This window comes from Geotrypetes seraphini, chromosome 2, assembly GCF_902459505.1.
Source record: "Geotrypetes seraphini chromosome 2, aGeoSer1.1, whole genome shotgun sequence".
Lineage (NCBI taxonomy): Eukaryota > Metazoa > Chordata > Amphibia > Gymnophiona > Dermophiidae > Geotrypetes > Geotrypetes seraphini.
Window position 1 is genome coordinate 14,859,550 of NC_047085.1, and position 22,300 is coordinate 14,881,849.

The 22,300-nt window shown below is 43.9% G+C and overlaps 1 protein-coding gene across 6 annotated transcripts in view; it reads left to right on the forward strand.

Moving 5' to 3' along the window:
- The window catches only part of TOP1MT (DNA topoisomerase I mitochondrial), a 209,939-nt gene that overhangs the window by 99,443 nt on the left and 88,196 nt on the right, over positions 1–22,300 (forward strand). For all 6 annotated transcript variants that reach the window (XM_033933371.1, XM_033933369.1, XM_033933366.1 and 3 more), the window contains 5 exons: positions 1,038–1,225; positions 14,272–14,416; positions 16,468–16,611; positions 18,038–18,223; positions 21,022–21,090. In XM_033933371.1, the coding sequence (XP_033789262.1) occupies positions 1,038–1,225; positions 14,272–14,416; positions 16,468–16,611; positions 18,038–18,223; positions 21,022–21,090 (732 nt within the window). The remainder of the gene's footprint in view (positions 1–1,037; positions 1,226–14,271; positions 14,417–16,467; positions 16,612–18,037; positions 18,224–21,021; positions 21,091–22,300) is intronic.

Below are 22,300 nucleotides of genomic sequence, written 5' to 3' on the forward strand. Positions count from 1 at the left end.
GGCGGAAGCTTCTCCTCTGACAATTGTCATTTTATAAACACAAATATCCCCTTCACTATTGTGAAAACTGAACAAACCAAATTACTACAGAATGCTACGTAGAAAAATCAAGCTAACAGAATACTTTAGTCACACATGGCAAGAATAATGTTAGGGGAGTGCAACTAGGGCAACTGCCCCCTGATCAGAGAGAGAGCCCTAAGCCAGCTGGAAGCTAAAGAAGCACAGCCTGGACTTTGCAGTTCCCAGTTATGTCTAATACAAGCTCTAGCAGAATACATATTTCAAATCTGAAATATTCTAATCACAAAATGTAAAATAAATTTATTTTTTCTACCTTTTGTTGCCTGGACCAAACAGTAGAACATCCTTAACATGATGAAAATATCTGGTACATCTGGGGCTTCTTATATAAGAGACATGTACTGATTCAGAGCTATATGAGTTCTGTTTCCTTTGTGTCTATCCTAGACCAGTTTAGATTGTTGTGCATGCACACCAGCGGATGAAGACTTAAAGTAGTTTTGAGTGATTTTCCCCTTAAGGACCCTGCACAGCCCCAGAATGCTCAGTATTTTATGTTTCCAGCAGACGGTGGATGGTATGTGCATCTCCCATGTGGTGTTTTATCAACTAACTTCTGATCTGGTAGACTGTCGGGGTATCAGTTGAGTACAGAGTCCAGCCTATGGGAAGTGGTTTATTTTTTTGGGTTCATAGACAAAATTGCGCGAGACAACGGCGCGCCGACAACTGAGCGCAAGGTTGACGGCGCGCCGAAGAAAAGCACTATTTTAAAGGGTTCTGACGGGGGGGGGTGTTAGTGGGGAACCCCCCTATTTTACTTAACAGACATCGCACTGGCGTTGTGGGGGGTTTGGGGGTTGTAACCCCCTCATTATACTTGAAACCGAACTTTTTGCCTATTTTTTAGTGATCTATTACTCTACTACTCTATTACTTTACAGCCTTCTGTACTGTATAGTAAGACATTAATTTATCCTTAAATTCATTTATTAAAATATTTTTCTTGTTAGATACTTAAGCAGGAGATTGAAAAAATTCAGGAGGAGTTTGGCTACTGTATTTTGGATGGACACCGAGAAAAAATTGGCAATTTTAAGACTGAACCACCTGGACTGTTCCGTGGCCGTGGGGACCACCCCAAGATGGGAATGCTTAAGAAAAGAATAATGCCAGAGGATGTCATCATAAACTGCAGCAAGTGAGTTCTTGTATGATGGAGAATGATCACTTCTCTTACCCTATATTCTCCTGTTCCCTCATAAACTATTGAATAATGGGGAGGGGGGTTCCTTGTAGAAGTATATTGGTGGCTAAGCTGCTCTATCTAGCTTCATTTCTCCAAAACAAGACTTTCTAAGTATATTGTTTTGAGAACCGATAACACTGGTTTTAATAAGAACAAGTGGATGTGATCTCGCATCAATACATTCATTAATACTGTCTATTCTGCAAGGACAAGCAGGATAGGTGAATCCTTGCATATGGGTGATGTTATTCGACAGAGCCCGCATGGGAAATACTTCTTCAGCACTTCTCAAGAACTTTTGAAAATGTCTCACCATGTATGCAAAGCTGTTCCTGCCTGCCGTTGTTACACAGAACTCAATAAGGTCTTTGTTTTCCACACAGCCAAATGACATCTTTTTGCGTGCTCTCTTCAGAATTAACCGCCACAGTTTTCTTCAACTTCTTGTTGTAATGTGTAAGTCTTATCATTGTAATGGGGTCTATTTTTTTTTTTTCACTTATTTCCCTTGGTATGTTTGCTTGCTGTTTTTAAGATTTTTTTTTTTTCTTTTTGTTAGCTCAATTATAGGCTTGGGCTACCATCCAGGTAATTTTTTGTCATTAAGTCTTGATTTCATTATGACTGTTTTACCAGATAATATTCTTGGTGCTACAGGATATCATCTTACAAATTAAGGATGCTCATAGTTGATACTTAGAATGCCTGGGACCCTACTTCTTTTTATATTCTGTATTCTAAAATTTCAGAGACATTGTGAAAAGCAAAAGGAAAAACTTTCAGCACTGATAAGACTGGTCCGGAGACAGTGGCATCAGAAGCATTGGTCTCAATGGGTCCTTGAACTTCATCAGCATTAAGACTGTGTCAACATGAGTACCGATAGAGGCCAATGGAAATTATCATCCATTTCATGCATGACTTAGAGGAAAAATTCATCCTTGTCTTCATCAGCACTGAGGGAGTGTGATGCCTGTCATCTGGTGTAAATTGCAATTCCTCAACATCACCTGTCATTGAAGCATGGCATCAAGGGTGAAGCAGCATCCATGGACTTGAGATCCTGAATCCAAATCACCCCAAGTGACTCGGGAGTATGTGACAACTCCTACCATAATGTCCAAACCTTTTGTAGATGGCAGTCTTCAAGGAGCAGGTCATGAAGTTGTTCAAGGAAAAGATGGAGTGTTGCATTGCTTGATTGTCATGATGTTGCAGTTTTAACATAGTTGTCAAGACCTGGCGTGATTCGGATGATCCTGAAGACCTGGCCACTGCCTGCTGTCAACTGTAATAGTGTTAATCTTCAATGCTACAGAAGAGGAATCCTCATATCTCAATGTCCCTGGTCAAGATCTGATCCTGGAGACAGTAGTGTGAGATGAGCAGGGACGCAAACATCTCCTATGGAGTATTTATGAGTCTGACTCAGAGCACTCCTAGGACTCTGAAGAAGAACCAAAGGTTTTATTCAGAGAAGTGGTTCTCAGGTCTTTCATCAGATCCTTCCCCACCTTATGAAAGTTTTAAGTTCCATCTGAGAAGCTCTTGCTCATTTATTTTATGAGTGAAATGGCTTATGACTTCACATTTTAGTTGGAGATGGAGGAGCAGTCCAGGGCAAAAACATTAGATAACACTGCACAACAAAGTTTTTGCTTCCTGAACACTGCTGGGTGTTTCTTATAGAATTTTGGGTGCTGATCATGAATATTACATCAAAAATTACCCATCACGTACCATTTCAGAGAAATCTTCAATTTTGTCGTGATTTTTTCTTATATTTGGATGCAAACAATTTTTTCTCCCATAAGTGTCTTATCAACAACGGTTTGTGCCGCCTGGGTATGTCCATGCATAAAATCTAGCCAGGTTGGAAGCTGTTTTATGGAAGATGACATCCTGGGCATGTCTGGGCAGGTCTGAACGAGCTTGCGCTGTCTCACCATGCTATAATGGTGGCTTCCATACACCGATCCTGCTCATTTGGTTAATATAGATAGTCCGTGTGTGTATATAGTATCAGTATAGTAAAGTATAGTAGTATAGTAGCTGTAGCAATATAACAGTAAGTAAGCTTGATGCTATAGACGTTTTGGTGTCGGGCAATATGTCTCGTCGGTGTCGTAACAGCCGCGACACATTCTGCTATATCTGTGGGGAATATACACTTACGCCTCAGAGACGTTCGATGACTGCCCTTGTAAAGAAAGCCTATCATCTGTATTTTGGCTGCAAAATAGGTGATCAAGACAAGCAATGGGCGCCTCACATTTGCTGTGCGACATGTGCTGTTAGTCTGAGAGCCTGGCTCAGAGGTACTCGAAAGACGATGCCATTTGCTGTTCCGATGATATGGCGAGAACAGAAAGACCATGTGACGGACTGTTATTTCTGTTTGACTAATGTGTCTGGTTTCTCTGCCAAAAACAAGAAGTCAATTGAATATCCTAATCTGCCTTCAGCAATGAGACCCATGCCACATGATGACAGTCTTCCAGTTCCGAAACCACCAGAGGATTGGACCTTAGACGAACCAGATGAAGAAACTGCAGTGCAGGGTTCTAACAGTGACATTGACCCGGATTTTGAACCATCCTCATCAGGCGATCCACATCTGATAACACAGTCCGAATTGAACGATTTGGTCAGAGATTTGGGTCTGTCAAAAGCAAAAGCTGAGCTGCTAGGTTCGAGACTGCAGGAATGGTGTTTGCTATCACCAGGTACGAAAATTTCTGTGTTTCGAGACCGGCATCATGATATAACCAAATTTTTTGCACAAGTCGACAGTCTCTGTTTCTGTTGTGACATTGAAGGATTGTTCTCGGTCTTTGGTTGTGATCACAACCCGGAAGAGTGGCGTCTTTTCATTGATTCGTCAATGTTAAGCCTGAAAGCTGTTCTGTTGCACAATGGCAACGTTTATCCTTCAGTACCTGTTGGCTATGCAGCACATATGAAAGAAACATATGAGAATATGGAAATGTTACTAAAGTATGTCCAGTATACCAGGTATAACTGGAATATCTGTGGAGACCTCAAAGTCGTTGCTCTGTTACTAGGACTGCAGCTTGGCTATACAAAGTACTGCTGTTTCATCTGCGAATGGGACAGCCGAGACAGAGAGTCGCACTATTCTAGAAAGAACTGGCCACTCCGTAAAAAGTTAGTTCCAGGACAGAAAAATGTAGCACATGAATCGCTTGTTGACCCGACAAAGATATTTTTGCCTCCTCTTCACATTAAACTGGGACTCATGAAGAATTTTGTGAAAGCAATGAACAAGGAAGGGGAAGGTTTTCGTTATTTAAGACAGATGTTCCCAAGAATAACTGATGCCAAGATCAAAGAGGGTATTTTTGTTGGCCCCCAGATCAGACATGTTATGAGTGACAAGCGATTTGAAGATCTGTTAGTTGGGCCGGAAAAAAATTGGCTGGAAAGCCTTGAAAGACGTTGTTGACAATTTTCTGGGCAATTACAGAGCCCCAAACTACATTCAGCTGGTAGACAAACTTCTCAAAGCATACAAGAGAATGAAGTGCAATATGTCACTCAAGATTCATTTCCTCCATTCACACTTGGACTTCTTCCCCGCAAATCTCGGTGCTGTGAGTGACGAGCACGGTGAAAGGTTTCATCAAGACATAGCTACGATGGAGAAACGATACCAGGGCAATTGGAATCCGTCAATGCTTGCCGACTATTGTTGGATGCTACAACGTGATGCACCAGACACTGAATATAAAAGAAACTCGGGAGCAAAACACTTTTAATTCTGTTTCATTTAGTCGCTTGTGCGAAACGTAAACTTGACTATATATTTTATTGTCAGTAAACATAAAAATGTCTATTTCTCATAGTTCTTACGTGATGCAGTAAAACCAAAACCATATTTGAGCATACCAAGTTGGTACCTGTCATAATCACCAAAAACTTTTCAGGAATCAAGACTTAACCAAAAAATTGTTGTGCAGTGTAATATTCAATTTCTCAACCCACCCAAGCTGTGACTGCCTGTTCACAAAATCCTGATGAGAATGTAGGAGATTCAGTCCTCGGCAAGGAAATCAACTGTATGAATATATTGAGTCTCTAGAAGGTTCCTGGATTCAAGTAGCAACAACTTCCCTAACATTCCATGGCAGTTTAATCTAGACCAAAGAGTCAAGAGCTCTTAAGACTTGCTCATTAGTGCTCCCTAGGAGAAAGGCTCAGATATAGTCTTTGGGAGAAAATGTTTTTCAGAATGATATACTATCATCCTGTATAGCATTCTGCCAATTCTGAACAAGCAATGTGGAGAACGTAGTGCACAGTGTTACAGTTTGCTGACTCTCTCCATAGGGAGAAGGCTAATAGCCAAAGGGAAGGTGTGCAGAAAATATATAGAAGGGTATTTTCGATATGACGTCTAAATCTGAGTTTAGACGTTTTGCGGAATGCGCACAAAAATCCAATACCAAACATGCCCATTTTCAAAATTGCATGTCTATCTTGGTTTTTTTGAAAATGGATGTTTATCCTAGGACAAGCAGGCAGCATATTCTCAACATGTGGGGTGACGTCACCGACGGAGCCCCGCAGCGGACAGCTTCACAAGCAGACTTGCTTGAAGATCTTTTAAGAGCTTGCGTGTGCTGCACTGCGTATGCGAAAGTGTCTTCAGGGCGCGCGTCTCCTCAGCATGTCCTCAGTTCTTCATTTTCCACAGAGCCAAGAAGCCCTGTTTCTACAGCTCTGCAGTTAAGTAGTTGTCTTCTCGTACCACGGCTTTCTTTATTTTTTATTTCTTTTATAAATCGCTGTGCGGGCACATCTTTTTTTTTTTAAACTTTACTTTTTTCTGCCGGGCTTAGGCCCTGCCGCCGGACCTCATTCGTCTTCAGCTAGAATTTTTTTCTATGTCCTGGCCTCTTGTTTAAAAAATATAGCCATTGTGGCCGGGCCATATCTTTAACCGACCCCCATCGTTGGTGTATAAACTGCTTAGTACCCAAACATTGTCCCAAGTCCTGCCCGCGCTGTGCTACTCTTCAACCACGAGCCCTTCGCAGACGTCGTGTTAGAATCCTGGAGCTTTTTCACCCTATGGAGCAGTCTGTGGAGAAGGCTTTGACCTCAGCCTCGACCCCAGTGGCGGTCTCGACTTCCAAAACCTCGACATTGAGCAAGTCACCCTCGTCCTCGAAGGCCTCGTCTGCTGTGCCTCTTAAGGTCTCGTCCTTAGGCAAGTATTCTGTTTCCCCTACAGGTACGCTACCTAAGAAGCTTCCAGCTGAGTCTCAGGCAATCCAGGCAACGAGTGCAGTTGTGCCAGCCTCTACGAGACCTCCATCCAAGCGTGCCTCCAAACTTAGGGAATACTCATCTTCGAGGTCGCCCGCTATAGAGTGCTCTGCTGCACCTATTAGACCAGATCCATTGGCCTCGGAGTCTATGTTCGAGGACATGCTGAAAGCCATCTTGACCACTCAGATTACCTCGGTCTTGGCTCAGCTTGCTCCTGCCTTGACCCTGCTTCCTGCGAGCCAGCCTGAGCATTCTGTTGAGGCACCTCGAGACAAGCCTCATCGGTCTCAACCATTGTCCTCCAGTGACTCCTCGCCTCGTCCTTCCTGGTCCGAGTCACCAGCTACTCATCCTGTTCACAAAGAGGTTGCCAAACCTCGATTGAGGCACTAATCGAAGCATACCTCGTCCTCGAGGCACCTCACTTTGAAAAAGAGTAAAGATCTCCTCCTCAGAGTAAAGAGTCTCCTCAACAGAGTAACGAGTCTCCTATACCTCGATTATCGAGGGCCATCGAGACCCCTTCAAAGCCCAGACATAGGTCTCAACCTCCAAAGCCTTCAACGCCTCCTGCTTCTCTACCTCGAGGCACGTCCAGGTCGAGGACTGCCCCCTCAAGACCATTCACAAGGGATCCTCCTTCCCCTGTCTCTTATGAGGCAAGAGTCGAGGCGCTCAATTCCTCGTACTCCTGGGACTTCTCCATCGAGGCTTCTGAAGTGTAAGCATTCTCTGACTCTGCCTATATCACACAGCGGAGCTTCTTCTGTGACTCTTGCGCTAGATACGGATATGCCTTCTCAATACTCCAGAGAAGCTTCTCCTTCTATTCAGCGGCACCTATGTCTCATAGAAACATAGAAACATAGAGATAGACAGCAGATAAGGGCCACGGCCCATCAATTCTGCCCACTCAGTGACCCTCCCTATCTATCTTTGCGGATAGATCCCACATGTCTATCCCATCTGGCCTTAAAATCTGGCACACTTCTGGCCTCAATAACCTGAAGTGGAAGACTATTCCAGCGATCAACCACCCTTTCAGTGAAGAAGAACTTCCTAGTGTCACTGTGCAGTTTCCCGCCCCTGATTTTCCACGAATGCGCCCTTGTTGCCGCGGGACCCTTGAAGAAAAAGATGTCTTCTTCCACCTCGATGCGGCCCGTGAGATACTTGAATGTCTCGATCATATCTCCCCTCTCTCGACATTCCTCGAGTGAGTAGAGCTGCAATTTCCTGCTCCTCTTCTCCTGAAGAATCTTCGACCTCGAAGTCAACATCTTTTTCAAGATTCATTTTTGATATGAGTAAGGCTCTTTAGTTGGATCTCCAGTCTGAGTCTAAGTATACTCCTGAATATTTGGCCGAAATGGAATTGCCTCATCCGCCAAAGGAAACCTTAAGACTTCCCATGAATCCTGTCTTGAAACAGACTTTTCTCAGGAATCTAGAGACTCCTTATTCAATTCCAGCTATCCCCTCTAAAATGGAATCTCGTTATCCCCTCTAAAATGGAATCTCGTTATCGTACGGTTTCTTGCAAGGGGTTTGAGAAACCGCAGTTGTTTCACTAATCCTTGGTGGTGGAATTTTCTCTTAAAAAATCTAATCCCACCAAGGCCTATGCTGCAGTGCCTCCAGATAGGGAGGGCCGCACCATGGATAAATTTGGATGCCATCTTTATCAAAATTCTATGATGGCAAATAGAATCCTGAATTACAACTTCATCTTTACTTCTTATTTTAAGTATTGCATTAAAACAATGCCCTATTTTTTTTTTCTGACTTGGCTGTTCATCGTCTTCCAGCTTTCATGCAACTTCAGACCCTTTCACAAATACATCTTTTCATGCTCCAAGCCACTTATGATGCCTTTGAGATGTCCCCTAGCGTGACTACTTTTGCTGTGGCAATGGGACGTCTGGCTTGGCTACGCATTGTGGACATAGATCCCAATTTACAAGACCGTCTAGCTAATTTACCTTGTCAAGGTAATGAGCTTTTTGACGATTCCATCGAGGCTGCTACCAAGCGTCTGTGGTTCAGTCTAAGGCTAAAACTCCAGCTGCTAAGCCTTACAAGCCACCTCCACGTCAGTATCCTCAAAAATCTACTCCGGCTTTTTCCAGGCCTCCGCCTAGAAGACAACAGCGTCAACAAAAATCTCAGACTCCTGCTGCAGCTAAGCCGGTACAGTCATTTTGAAAATCTAAGTCTGAGCATACCAAGTCTTAGGAAACTAGACGGAGACTATGTGGAAAAGGATTCGGAAAAAGCCCAACTATTAAATGAATACTTCTGCTCAGTCTTCACCCGAGAAGCGCCAGGGCTCGGCCCTCAGCTACAGACAAGGGTTGGCTCAGTTGACCCATTTAGTAACTTTGAGTTTACGCCCAGCAGTGTCTACGGTGAGCTGTCAAAGCTCAAGGTTAACAAAGCAATGGGGCCGGACAACCTGCACCCCAGGGTGCTTAGGGAGCTGAGTGATGTCTTGGCGGAGCCACTGTCCGCGCTCTTCAACCTCTCCCTTAGTACAGGCAGCGTCCCGTTGGACTGGAGGACGGCTAACGTCATTCCACTCCACAAGAAAGGCTCAAAGATGGAGATAACAAACTACAGACCAGTGAGTCTAACATCGATAGTGAGCAAACTAATGGAAACTCTAATCAAACACCAATTAGATAAGATCCTGGATGAGGAGAATCTACGGGATCCCCGACAACATGGATTTACTAAGGGGAGATCCTGCCAATCCAACCTGATCAGCTTCTTTGACTGGGTAACAGGGAAGCTGGATATTGGGGAGTCCCTGGACATCGTGTACCTGGACTTTAGCAAAGCATTCGATAGCGTACCACACCGCAGGTTACTGAACAAGATGAGTTCTATAGGATTAGGTATCACATTGACGAAATGGGTTGGGAGCTGGCTTGGAGGTAGGCTCCAAAGGGTGGTGGTGAACGGCACCCCCTCCGAAATGACGGAGGTGATTAGTGGAGTACCACAGGGCTCAGTCTTGGGCCCAATCCTATTCAACATCTTTATAAGAGACTTGGCAGAAGGGCTTCGAGGTAAAATAACATTATTCGCCGATGACGCCAAACTGAGTAATGTAGTGGGCAAATGCACAACAGATGAAGATTCAGTGCCCGACAACATGATGCACGACCTACTCCTACTGGAGCAATGGTCTAGGACATGGCAACTCAACTTCAATGCCAAAAAATGCAAAGTTATGCACCTGGGCAGCCAGAATCCATGCAAGTCTTATACCCTTAATGGCGAGATCCTAGCAAAAACGGTAGCAGAACGAGACTTGGGGGTAATCGTCAGTGAGGACATGAAGGCTGCCAATCAAGTGGAGCAGGCTTCGTCCAAGGCAAGACAAATCATGGGCTGCATATGAAGGGGTTTCGTCAGTCGTAAGGCGGAAGTCATTATGCCATTGTATAGATCCATGGTGAGGCCCCACCTGGAATACTGTGTGCAATTCTGGAGGCCGCATTATCGCAAGGATGTGCTGAGACTGGAGTCGGTGCAAAGAATGGCCACCCGGATGGTCTCGGGACTCAAGGATCTACCATACGAAAAACGGCTTGACAAATTACAGCTATACTCGCTCGAGGAGCGCAGAGAGAGAGGGGGGACATGATCGAGACGTTCAAGTATCTTACGGGCCGCATCGAGGCGGAGGAAGATATCTTCTTTTTCAAGGGTCCCACGACAACAAGAGGGCATCCGTTGAAAATCAGGGGCGGGAAACTACGAGGTGACACCAGGAAATTATTTTTCACTGAAAGAGTGGTTGATCACTGGAATAGTCTTCCACTGCAGGTGATTGAGGCCAGCAGCGTGCCTGATTTTAAGGCCAAATGGGATCGGCACATGGGATCTATTCACAGGGCAAAGGTAGGGGAGGGACATTAAGGTGGGCAGACTAGATGGGCCGTGGGCCCTTATCTGCCGTCTATTTCTATGTTTCTATGTTTCTATACCAACCACCTCCATTCATCAGACTTCTCTCCTGCCCATAGGAGGTCGACTCCACCACTTTTACCATCAGTGGGAGCAGATTACATCAGACCTCTGGGTTCTCAACATCATTCGGGAGGGTTGCTCACTTCAGTTTCTTCAAGTGCCACCAGATCTTCCTCCAAGAGAGTTTCCTGGTAGCATGTCGTAACTTCATCTTCTGGACCTCAGAGCTCTCAACAAATTTCTTGTCAAAAAGAAGTTTCGGATGCTCTCTCTTCCAACACTGTACCACCTGATGGATCAAGGGGATTGGTTATGCTCTCTAGACCTCAAAGAGACTTATACTCGTATCCCAATTCATCCAGCCTCTTGCAGATTCCTAAGATTTCGGGTGTGGAATCTTCATCTTCAATACCGAGTCCTTCCTTTCGGACTTGCCTCATCTCCCAGGGTCTTCACGAAGTACCTGGTGGTCATAGCTGCAGCCCTGCGGACGCAGGGTCTTCAAGTCTTTCCATATCTGGACGACTGGCTCATCAAAGCCTCCTCTCCACAGGAGGTTATTGTAGCGACCTAACGGACGATTACGTCCCTCCAAAGTCTGGGGTTCAAAGTCAATTTCCCAAAGTCCCAGTTGCATCCTTCCCAAACTTTACAGTTATCGGAGCCATTCTAGACACTGTTCAGCTCAGAGCATTCCTGCCTCAACCACGTCAAGCTGCTCTCATTCACCTTTGCCAACAAGTGTCTTCTCTCATGTTAATCTCGGCGAGACAAATGATGGTTCTGCTCAGTCACATGGCCTCTACAGTTCACGTGACTCCTTTTGCCAGATTTCACCTCCGGATTCCTCAGTGGACCCTGGCATCTCAGTGAAAGCAAGCTTGCGACCCACTTTCTCAACACTTTACAGTGACTCCTTCGTTGAGATAGTCTCTCCACTGGTGGATGCTCTCTTCCAATCTTTCCAGAGGTTTGCTCTTCCACACACACCCTTATCAGAAGATTCTCACAACAGATTCTTCAACCTACGCTTGGGGGGGCTCATCTTGACGGTCTCCGTACTCAAGGCCATTGGTCCCGCACGGATCGTCAGTGTCAAATTAATCTGTTGGAACTCAGAGCGATTTTCAAGGCTCTCAAGGCTTTTCAACATCTTCTTCACGACCAGGTAGTCCTCATTCAAACGGATAACCAAGTCGCCATGTACTATGTCAACAAACAGGATCTCTCTCCCTTTGTCAAGAAGCTCTGAAGCTTTGGAATTGGGCAGTGCTTCACAACATTTTCCTCAGAGCTGTCTACATTCAAGGTCAGTACAACTGTCTGGCGGACAAATTGAATTGCCTTCTCCAACCTCACGAATGGGCACGCAATTCTTCGCCTCTTCGTCAAGTGTTTGCTCAGTGGGAAACTCCTCAGATAGACCTCTTTGTGTTCCACCACCACAACAAGCTGCCTCGATTCTGCTCCAAGATATACTCTCCTCATTGCGTCGAGACGGACGCTTTTCTTCTGGAATGGACGAATCAGTTTCTCTATGCCTTCCCTCCATTCCCTCTGATTCTCAAGACTCTTGTCAAACTCAAGAAGGAACATGCCACTATGATTCTGATGATTCTGATAGCTCCTCGGTGGACCAGACAACAGTGGTACTCCCTTCTACTTCAACTCAGCACTAAGGAGCCTCTACTTCTACCAATTTTTCCCTGTCTGCTTACACAGAGTCAAGGGTCTCTACTTCATCCCAATCTGAAGTCTCTTCATTTAACAGCATGGTTCCTTTCCACCTGACTGCCACTCTACAGTTCTCTCAATCTGTACAGGACATTTTAGAGGCTTCCAGGAAGCCGTCCACTAGGCAGTGTTACAACCAGAAATGGACTAGATTTTCTTCTTGGTGTTCTACTCATCACATGGAGCCGATATCTACCTCCTTGCCTTCAGTTTTAGATTATCTACTACACTTATCCCACTCTGGACTCAAGTCTACATCTATTAGAGTCCATCTCAGTGCCATCGCTGCTTTCCAGGTTTATGAAAGGACTTTTCAATATCAAACCACCGCTTAAACCGCCTCTAGTGGTCTGGGATCTCAATGTAGTCCTAGCACATTTGATAAAACCTCTTTTTGAACCAATGCATATGGCTCATCTCCAATATCTAACTTGGAAAGTGGTGTTTCTCATTGCCCTCACATCTGCTCAAAGAGTTAGTGAGTTACAAGCTTTGATAGCGTATCCACCTTTCACAGTTTTCCATCATGACAAGGTGGTCCTTCATACTCATCCTGAATTCTTATCTAAAGTGGTTTCAGAATTTCATCTTAATCAATCTGTTCTGCCAGTGTTTTTTCCAAAGCCTCATTCTCATCCTGGAGAAACAGCTCTTCAAACGCTGGACTGTAAACGTGCTTTAGCTTTCTACTTGCAACGCACTCAACCTCACAGAACTGCTCAACTTTTCATCTCCTTCAATCCAAATAAGTTGGGCATCCTGTTGCCAAGCAAACCATCTCCAACTGGATGGCTGCTTGCATCTCTTTCTGCTGTGCTCAGGCTGATCTCCCTTAGTAACTGGCCACAGAGTTAGAGCAATGGCGGCGTCTGTAGCTTTCCTCAGATCATCTCCTATTGAGGAAATCTGCACAGCTGTCACTTGGTCCTCGGTTCATACATTTACCTCTCATTATTGTCTGGATACTTTCTCCAGAAGGGACGGCCACTTTGGCCAGTCAGTTTTGCAACATTTATTCTCCTAAATTGTCAACGCTCCCACCATTCCTTTCTGGTTAGCTTAAAGGTCACCCACATGTTGAGAATATGCTGCCTGCTTGTCCTGGGATAAAGCACAGTTACTTACCGTAACAGTTGTTATCCAGGGACAGCAGGCAAATATTCTCACAACCCACTCAAGTCCCACTCCCCTGGTTGGCTTCTTAGTTAGTTATCTGAACTGAGGACACGCTGAGGAGATGCGTGCCCTGAGTCGGGCGGGAAGATCCTCGCGAGTACAACACTCGCGAGCTCTTAAAAGATCTTCAAGCAAGTCTGCTTGCGAGCCTGTCCACTGTGGGGCTCCATCGGTGACGTCACCCCACATGTTGAGAATATCTGCCTGCTGTCCCTGGATAACAACTGTTACAGTAAGTAACTGTACTTTTTGTGCTCAGTGCATCTCTCAACCATTTTCGAAAAACATACCCAAAAGAAAAAGCCATTGGGATGTAGGTGGGGCCAGCATTTTTAATGGAATCCCTTGCAGAGCAGTGGGGCACCCTAACTTCACTCATATGTGGCTCATTTATCCTGCTGTCCACAGAGAATCCCCATTACAGATATGTAACTTAACTTTGCCTCCCTTGTATAGTTCTTTTTGTACTTGCGATGTTCAATTTAAAAAAATAAAATAATGGAAACAGGGCATCAATATCTGTTATGAGGGGATAAGCAGTTAATCAATTTCATTTCTGTATTGACCAATAAAGTTGTTTTTTGTGCCTTGGTCTGTGTATTCATATACAAAGCAAATGACAACAGGAGGAAAATATGATTTTTCTATATTCCTGTTGACCAAAACACACCTTACAAATATTTGATCATGAATGCACATCCCAGTTTATTATCAGCAAATTTGTAGTGTGATAAGGTAATGTCTCATAACAGTTATGGTTTACTGCATTGAAATTTGAGGAACAGTTCTCATGCTGAGCATTTGCTTCCTTTTAGGGAATCCAAGATCCCTGAACCCCCTGCAGGTCACAAGTGGAAAGAAGTTCGCTTTGACAATATGGTCACATGGCTAGCATCGTGGACTGAAAACATTCAGGGATCCATCAAATACATAATGCTGAACCCAAGCTCTAAGTTGAAGGTTGGTTATTAATTATGAGAGGGGAAAGCCTAGAATATGCTCGTAGTTAGACCGTATATGAAACCAATCTGATTCTGGAGCTGAAAACGTTATCACAAAATATTGTTTCTGATACTTAGAGTTGAAAACAGCTGTTTCTGCAGAATTGACTTTTGCAATTCTTGATTTTTGTAGTGACAACTGAATCTCCATTTATCACGTATGTGAAGTAATTGTTGCTCAATATTGATGGATGTTGCAGAGCTTTTCGGGAATTTTTTGAAATTATTTCTGAGCACGTGCAACAGTTCTGTCTTTCCTATAAGCATGTTTGTTTTAAACTTCTGTGATGTCGAGATAATCAAAGAGGATGTGGTAATAAGCCTCAAAAACCATTATTCCCTTCAGTTTCTTTCCAGCACTATCTCTGAATTAGCTTCCAAATAGGGAAAATGTTTCTAATGTTAACAGTGGGTGATCATCTCACATCCAGTGATCATTGAATGGTATGGTTTAATATTAAGACGGGCATAGAGAGGGCTCATTCAAAAGTAAAGATTCTAGACTTAAAAAAAAAAAAATAACTAGAAGAGCGCCCTATGTTAAGGTGGTTTTGACATTGTGAGGGAGTATCCAGCAGGGGGGGTGTAAACTCACTTAGTAACTTGATAAGCGACAGAATCAAATTTTAATAAAAATACTTTGGAGAAAAGGTGGGAGAGGAGAAATACGATAAGAGACATTTAAATACTTAGGTGGCATAAATGTGCCATGAGACCTGGTGATCCGGCAGTGGCTAGGACAGGAGGGATCCCTACTGCCTCCTGTCCCAGCTGTTTCTAATTATTATCTACTTGCCGCCTCCCCCACATACCTTTACTTTCCCTGGTAGTCCAGCGGTGAATTGCAGAAGGAGCGACCTAGCTAATTGGCTTCTGCCAAGGGCTCTGCCCGTGCCCTTTAGTATCCTTGGTGGTCTTGCGGTAAATCGCAGCAGGAGCGATCTTCCTTCACTCCTTCCCGTGCAGAGCCGCTAGCTAATTGGCTGCTGTGAGTTCTCTCAGTAAGGCAAGAAATTCCTGTCAGCCAATTAGCTAGTGGCTCTGCAGGAGCAAGGAAGGTTGCAACTTCTGCAATTCACCACTGGATCACCAGGGAAAGTAAAGGTACATGGGGTAGACGGGAGGGAGATAATAATTAGAATCAGCTTGGACAGGAGGCGGAAGGGATCCCTTTTGTCCAAGCCACTGCTGGACCATCAGATCTCATGGCAGGCCTGACAAAGGCCTGCAAACAGGTTGGGAGGGGCGTCTGCGCTGACCCGAATATAAACCGAGATCCCCCATATTTGGGCTATTTTTTTGATCCCAAAATCTCGGTTTATATTTGAGTATATATGATACTTCCCTTTTCCTGTTGCTGCTGAATCAATTTATGTACACAAACATATTGGTTTTCCTTATCACTTTCTTCCATTGACTGGCAAACTTTAGGTCATCTTGAATGATTACTTCTAAATCTGTTTTTGTTTTACAATTGCCAGTTCTTATCTGTCTAATTTGGTGAGTGGTTAATAGATATTTTTGGCCTATTAGCTGCATTGTTTTAAGATTCTTGCACCAACGCATAGCTTCTGAATCTGAGAATTCTATTTTCAAGTTACCTTCCCTTCCTTTTTTTTGTTTGTTTGTTTGTTTCACTCCTTTTGGTGCGTTCTCCTCCTGCCCCCTTCCACCTCTCTTTTCCCAACCTACCCCCCTCCAACCCCCCCCCCCCCCGACCTACACTCCCCCCTCTCTCTCTAACTTCAACTACTTCCTTGCTCCTAATATTGTTCAATTGTTTCGAATCACTTGTAATTTATTGCTTGCTTCTAATAGTGTTCAATAGTTTTTAAACCACTTGTAATTTTTTTTGTTAATCAAATGTAAACCGCCTAGAACTCCTTGGGTATGGCGGCATACAAAAATAAAGTTATTATTATTATTATTATTACAGATTTGTTGTATCATCTGAAAACAAATCTCTGTCTAATCTATCTATACCAGTGTTATGCTTTCTTTTTTTTTTAGGGTCAAAAGGACTGGCAGAAATATGAAGTTGCCAGGCGCTTGAAGGATGTAGTGCATAAGATCCGAAATCAGTACCGAACAGATTGGAAATCCCGGGAAATGAAAAAGAGGCAAAGAGCGGTAGCATTGTATTTCGTTGACAAGGTATCATATCAGCAGTATGCTCCTGAAATGCCAGCTCAGGAGATTGTCAGTTAGCCCACCCCTCGATTGTTTCATGTAGGCCATATCCAGGTACCAATATGGAATATCCAGGTTATTGATGGTGCTAGGAAGTTGTGTGGACAAAGTTAGAATTGTCTTTTGTGTGATCCTACTTGCCCAGGAAGCTATGCAGCCACTGGTACTGAATATTAGTGCCTCATAATTCCCAGCTCATCCTTGGCTCTGCCCTTGGGACCACCCTGACACTAAACCAGGGGTGGGAAACCTCAGTCCTCGAGGACAGCAACACAGTTGGGTTTTCAGGGTTTCCCCGATGATTGTGCACAAGATCTGTTTGCATACAGTGGCCACAGTGCACGTAAATAGATCTCATGGACCTTTTATTGATGAAATCCTGAAAACCTGACTGGGTTGCCACCCTCAAGGACTACGTTTGCTCACCCCTGCGCTAACTGGACGGTCCTTTTGTTGTCTGAACCGATATTTAGTGCCACTGTCTCTATGAATGCCACTGAATATCAGTTTCCAGTCCGTTCAGGTTGGTTTAAGCAGGCAAGAACTTCTCTTGACTGCTTAAATCATGCTAAATATTAACTCCTCAGTTTATAGGTTAAAACACCTGTTGGGGGAGCACGCCATTCTTCATACTGAATAAACAATGGGAAACAGGCTGCATTATTTTCTTACTATGTTATCTGATGTGATGTTTCCCCGAAAATAAGCCCTAGCATCATTTTCGGGGTAGGTCTTTTTTTATATATATAATTTTTGGGGGTAAGTCTAGTCAGTAACGCAGCAGAGTGAAATTCCCGACGGACAAGGCCAAGCAGCCTGTTTAGAGTGCTTCTGGCCTGACGCTGCTTTGGATGAAGGTAGGGCTTGCTCACTCACGGTCGGCAGGGAGGGAAGGATGGAGGATCAGCAGGGGTTCAGCTGCACAGTTGGAGCGGGGAGTGCTCAAGTGTTCTGCTGCACAAGGCATGGGAGGATGGGAAGGATAGATAGAAGCTGGGCAAGGGTTCTGCTGTACGAGGGAGGGAAGAATAGAAGCTGAGCAAGGCTGCACGAGGGATGGAAGGTGGGCAAACTTTTGCTGCACAGGGGGATGGGAGGGAGGGAGGGGAGGAAAGGTACTGCACATGTGGGGGAGAGAAAGGAAAGAGGAAGAATTGGGGTGAAGGAGAGGAAGGGAGAGATGGTCATGTGCATACCCCGAATTTAAGACACTGTCTTATTTTCAGGGAAACGTGGTAGTTAAATCTGTCATATTTTAAGGAAAATAAGAGTCTGGTGTTAGCCACAGAAGATATAATCCAGGGTTTTCATCATCAAGCAGGATTAAGTTGGGTACACAAGTGACTGATGTGTTCTTACCAGTGGGCCCTTAGATTTGTTCCTCTTACAGCTAGCCCTGAGAGCAGGAAATGAAAAGGAGGAAGGCGAGACTGCAGATACAGTTGGCTGCTGCTCCCTGCGTGTCGAGCACATTAAGCTGCATTCCAAACTGGATGGGAAAGAGAACGTGGTTGAGTTTGATTTCCTTGGAAAAGACTCCATCCGATACTACAACAAAGTGCCTGTGGAGAAAGACGTAAGAACTCTTTATCAATATATTTCTAATACTAGCTGGTGTGCTTGGAGAGATTTTTATTATGTGGGGTTAACTTTGGACTTTAGTTCAAAGTAAGTTGCCTTTAGGTACAATGGGCCTGATTCTTGAAAGCGTCCCGATGGCAGGCAGAGGTAGAAGTCCTTCCACCATCGGGCAACCAATCGGAATGTATATTGAAAAAAAATAAAAACCTCACCAAGGCAGGACACCTACATTGTAATCCTCTGGAGTGAGTCTACGGAGATGCATAGTGAAGTTTAAGCATGCCTAAGGTGGGTTGTAGATTTGCCCAGAAGTGGCCTTGGGCGGGCTTAAGTGTCGGTATGCATCTCTGTAGATGGGAGACAGACACTTGGCCTATATTTCAGGTGTCTTTCTGGGAGTGTAGGTGTGTGACTGATACTCGACCGGTTCAAATTAACTCAAAATGTTGGCCATATTGCAGATATATGTTGATGGTTCACTTTATCTACTTTCAGAATGGCCTGTTAGGCCAGAGACCTTGGTTGCCTCTAAGCTTATAGGCACAGATGAGAACCTGTCAGTATCATCAAGGGATCCTTAGCACCAGTGGTGTAGAAACATAGAATATGACGGCAGAAAAGGGCCGATGGCCCAACAAGTCTGCCCACTCGAGAACCCTCCCTCCAACTAGTCTGCCTACTCAAGGACCCTTTTTCCCTGGAGTATCTATCGATTGAGGGTAGGAGGCGTTCCTTCCCACCCACCCCCAATACCTCTTTAAATCTTCACTAATTCGAGCAACTTCTCTGGCTTGTTACTTGCACCGGTGTTGGCTTTCCCTCTGACATCATTTCCTGGCCCTATGGCCTGAAAGTGATTTCAGAGGAGAGCTAGGCCAGTGCAAGCAGCAGGTTGGAAAAGTTTCTCATGCTGATGATGATTTAAAGAAATGGGGCTGTGGGAGCAGAGAAACATAGAAACATAGAAAGATGACAGCAGAAAAGGGCTATAGCCCATCAAGTCTGCCCACTCTACTGTCCTACCCCATTAAATCAGAGTGCTGCTCGACTCACGTAGAGATCCCACGTGGATGTCCCATTTATTCTTAAAGTCGAGCACGCTACTGGCCTTGATCACCTGCACCGGTAGTTTGTTCCAGTGCCTCCCCCCCCAAGACAGCGCCTGGGCTGGTCCAACTCTCTGCCCCTCCCCCTTACTACACCACTGCTTAGTACCACTTTTTAGCCAAGAAATGGTATTTTGGATGGACTCATTGCACAACAACAAAGGTGCATATTCTAGCCCTTTGAAGAGGTCTGAAATTTTATTTTATTTAGAGAAAGCAAAACTTTTCCAGGAAATCAGAATAAAAGTTCGTCCCTGTGAAAGGTGTTCTTAAGACAGCAGTTCATCAGTTTCCCAAACCCACTCCAGAGATATCCTTCCACCAGTTAGAGCTATTATCTAGAAGAGGGTTACTCAAATCTGGTCCTCGAGGTCCACAGAAAGGCCAGGTTTTCAAGATAGCCACAGTGAACATGTTCTAAGGAGGCCATACATGCAGATCTCTCTCATGCATATTCATTGCGGATATCCTGAAAACCCAGCCTGGCTGTGGGCCTTGAGGATCGGAACTGAGTAGCCCTTTTCTAGAACTAAGAGGAACTGGAGGACCAGGGAAGGGCAGTAAAAAGTTTATAAGGCCTCAAGACGTCTGTAAGAATTTGTCCATTTGGTGGCAAGCATGGTTACATGATTGAATGTGTGACTGGTAAGCCAGTGTCTTCAAGGAGCATCCCCATTTATACCAGTTTCTCTCAAACTGTCGCCACAACATTTTACTTTTATTTTTTAAAATTCCCTTCATAAATATACACTGGAATAGATGACATAAACAGCTCCCTAAATTGTAATTTTCCTGGAAATGTCCAGTTATCTTCTTTTGTAATCCGTCTAGAACTGCAAGGTACTGGCGGAATAGACGTCACTAATGTAATGTAATATACGTTGCATATGCAAGAGTCTGTCAGTGTTATGAGCATCTGTGTGCATAAGGATACAACCGCCCAGACAAGCATCATTCATTGACGCGATTGGTCCTTGAAAATTAACAGCGAGGAATTTTAGTTTTATTTTTTTAACTTGGGCAACAAAACAAGGCTTTGTTACCATTTGGATCTTCTTACCTATGCGAACTTGGATTTTCAGCTCTGACAGAAATTAAATTGAAAAAAAAAGAGAATGCCTGCAGATGCTGGATGATGAAATGGGTATTTGCTTGTCAGTTATCGAGCTACATTTTGAATTAATTTGCACTCAAAAACAAGCACATCCATTGCATAGATTAGCAATTATTTCTTCTTTAGTTTCACCATTGTTACCATTACCCAAACATAGCATAAAGAACTTTAAATAAAAAAACTCTCAAATTTAATTTGTTGGTTTTGCAAATTTATAATTTCAATTATTATGTGCCGTGAAAAACATTTGCTCCGTTTCGTTTACCAGAGCTAAATAAGTGTGCGAGACACTGATTTATACATTTCTCATATATGAAAGTGCAACCTATGCTTAATAGCCCTTCACTCTGCCTTATGGATTTATAGTTCTTGCTACAGTGGTACAGTGATTAACTGAATAAATTGTAACCTAATTTCAGAACCAGAAATTACATAATTTTTTTACATTTGTGTGTTGTGATGTTTTTATGTTAAGTTTTATTGGGAAGTTGTATTTCAATTCCTTTCCTAAGGGTTTCCTCAATCCTTCCAGCTTGCACATTGGAGAATTGTTTTTATTTTTTCTTTCTACAGGTATTTAAAAATTTACGACTGTTCAAAGAGAATAAAGATCCAGGAGATGAACTTTTTGACAGGCTTACGGTAAGTTTCCAAGATTTATATACTTTATATTCATTGAGGTGGGTGAGCTTTATTCTTGTGAGTCGTTTTCTTAAATGTTAGATGTGAATTGTTAAGGTTAACGGGTTTGGATCCACCATTTTACAATTCTGAAATGATAGATACTGTTTTATAACTTTTTTAAAATGCAAACAGCAGATTGTCCAAGAACAAGAAAACAGTAGTCCTCCATAGAGGAGAGTGTGGCGTAGTGGTTAGAGCAACAGCTGCTCCTTGCGAACCTGAGCAAGTCACTTAATCCTCCACTGTCCCAGGTACATTAGATAGAATGTGAGCCTGCCGGGACTGATAGGGAAAATGCTTGAGTACCTGATGTGTATGTAACCTGTTCTGAGCTCCTTGGGGAGAGTGGGCTAAAAATTCAAATAAATATATGAATGTTGAACAACTGTATTAGAGGAATATCTCTGTAGCCCATACTTTATTTCCTTGATCTCATTTTTTATCTCATTTTTGTCTTCGCATGCTTAGAAAAGTCAGGTCTTACTTCCATCGGCAACATTTCTCTGTTCTCGTCCAATCAGTTATTCTCTCTCGATTAGATGATTGCAACTCTATCTACTTAAGCCTAACTAAAAACTGCCTACAAAGACTTCAGCTCGGTTAATTTTTGGTAAAGGCAAATATGAACATGTATCACTGCAACTGGCTCCTGATATTCTTCAGGATGCACTTCAAACGCGCCTGTATAACCTTTAAGATCTTATTCGGCATCTTTCCATCACTAATCCCCTTGTCTTGAAATTCTAAAAAATCTGGACTGATTAGAACTATGCAAAAACTTAAATTATCTTTTCTGAAAGGCATAGTTTCCACTGGTAAACGAACTGAAACGGCGCCCCCGGCATATTCCACTGCGCCAGCATGATCCTGAAAATCCTGAAGCACAGGAAAAGAGCGGGTAACAGGACGGACCCCCCTGAAGCAGAAGATTCCCCATACGCGGGGTCTCCGGTGGCACATCTTCAAAAATGCAGCACCAAGGAGATGGTGATGGTGGTCCCAAGGTGATAGTGATCGTCACGGCGGCCTTGCAGTCGGAAGGCATTCTGGTGCGCCCCTACCTGGACGACTGGTTGATTCAGGCGAAGTTGTTACAGGAGAGCACCCAGGTTACGGCTTGAGTGGTGGAGTTTCTCCTGTCGCAGGGCTGAGTAGTCAACTATTCCAA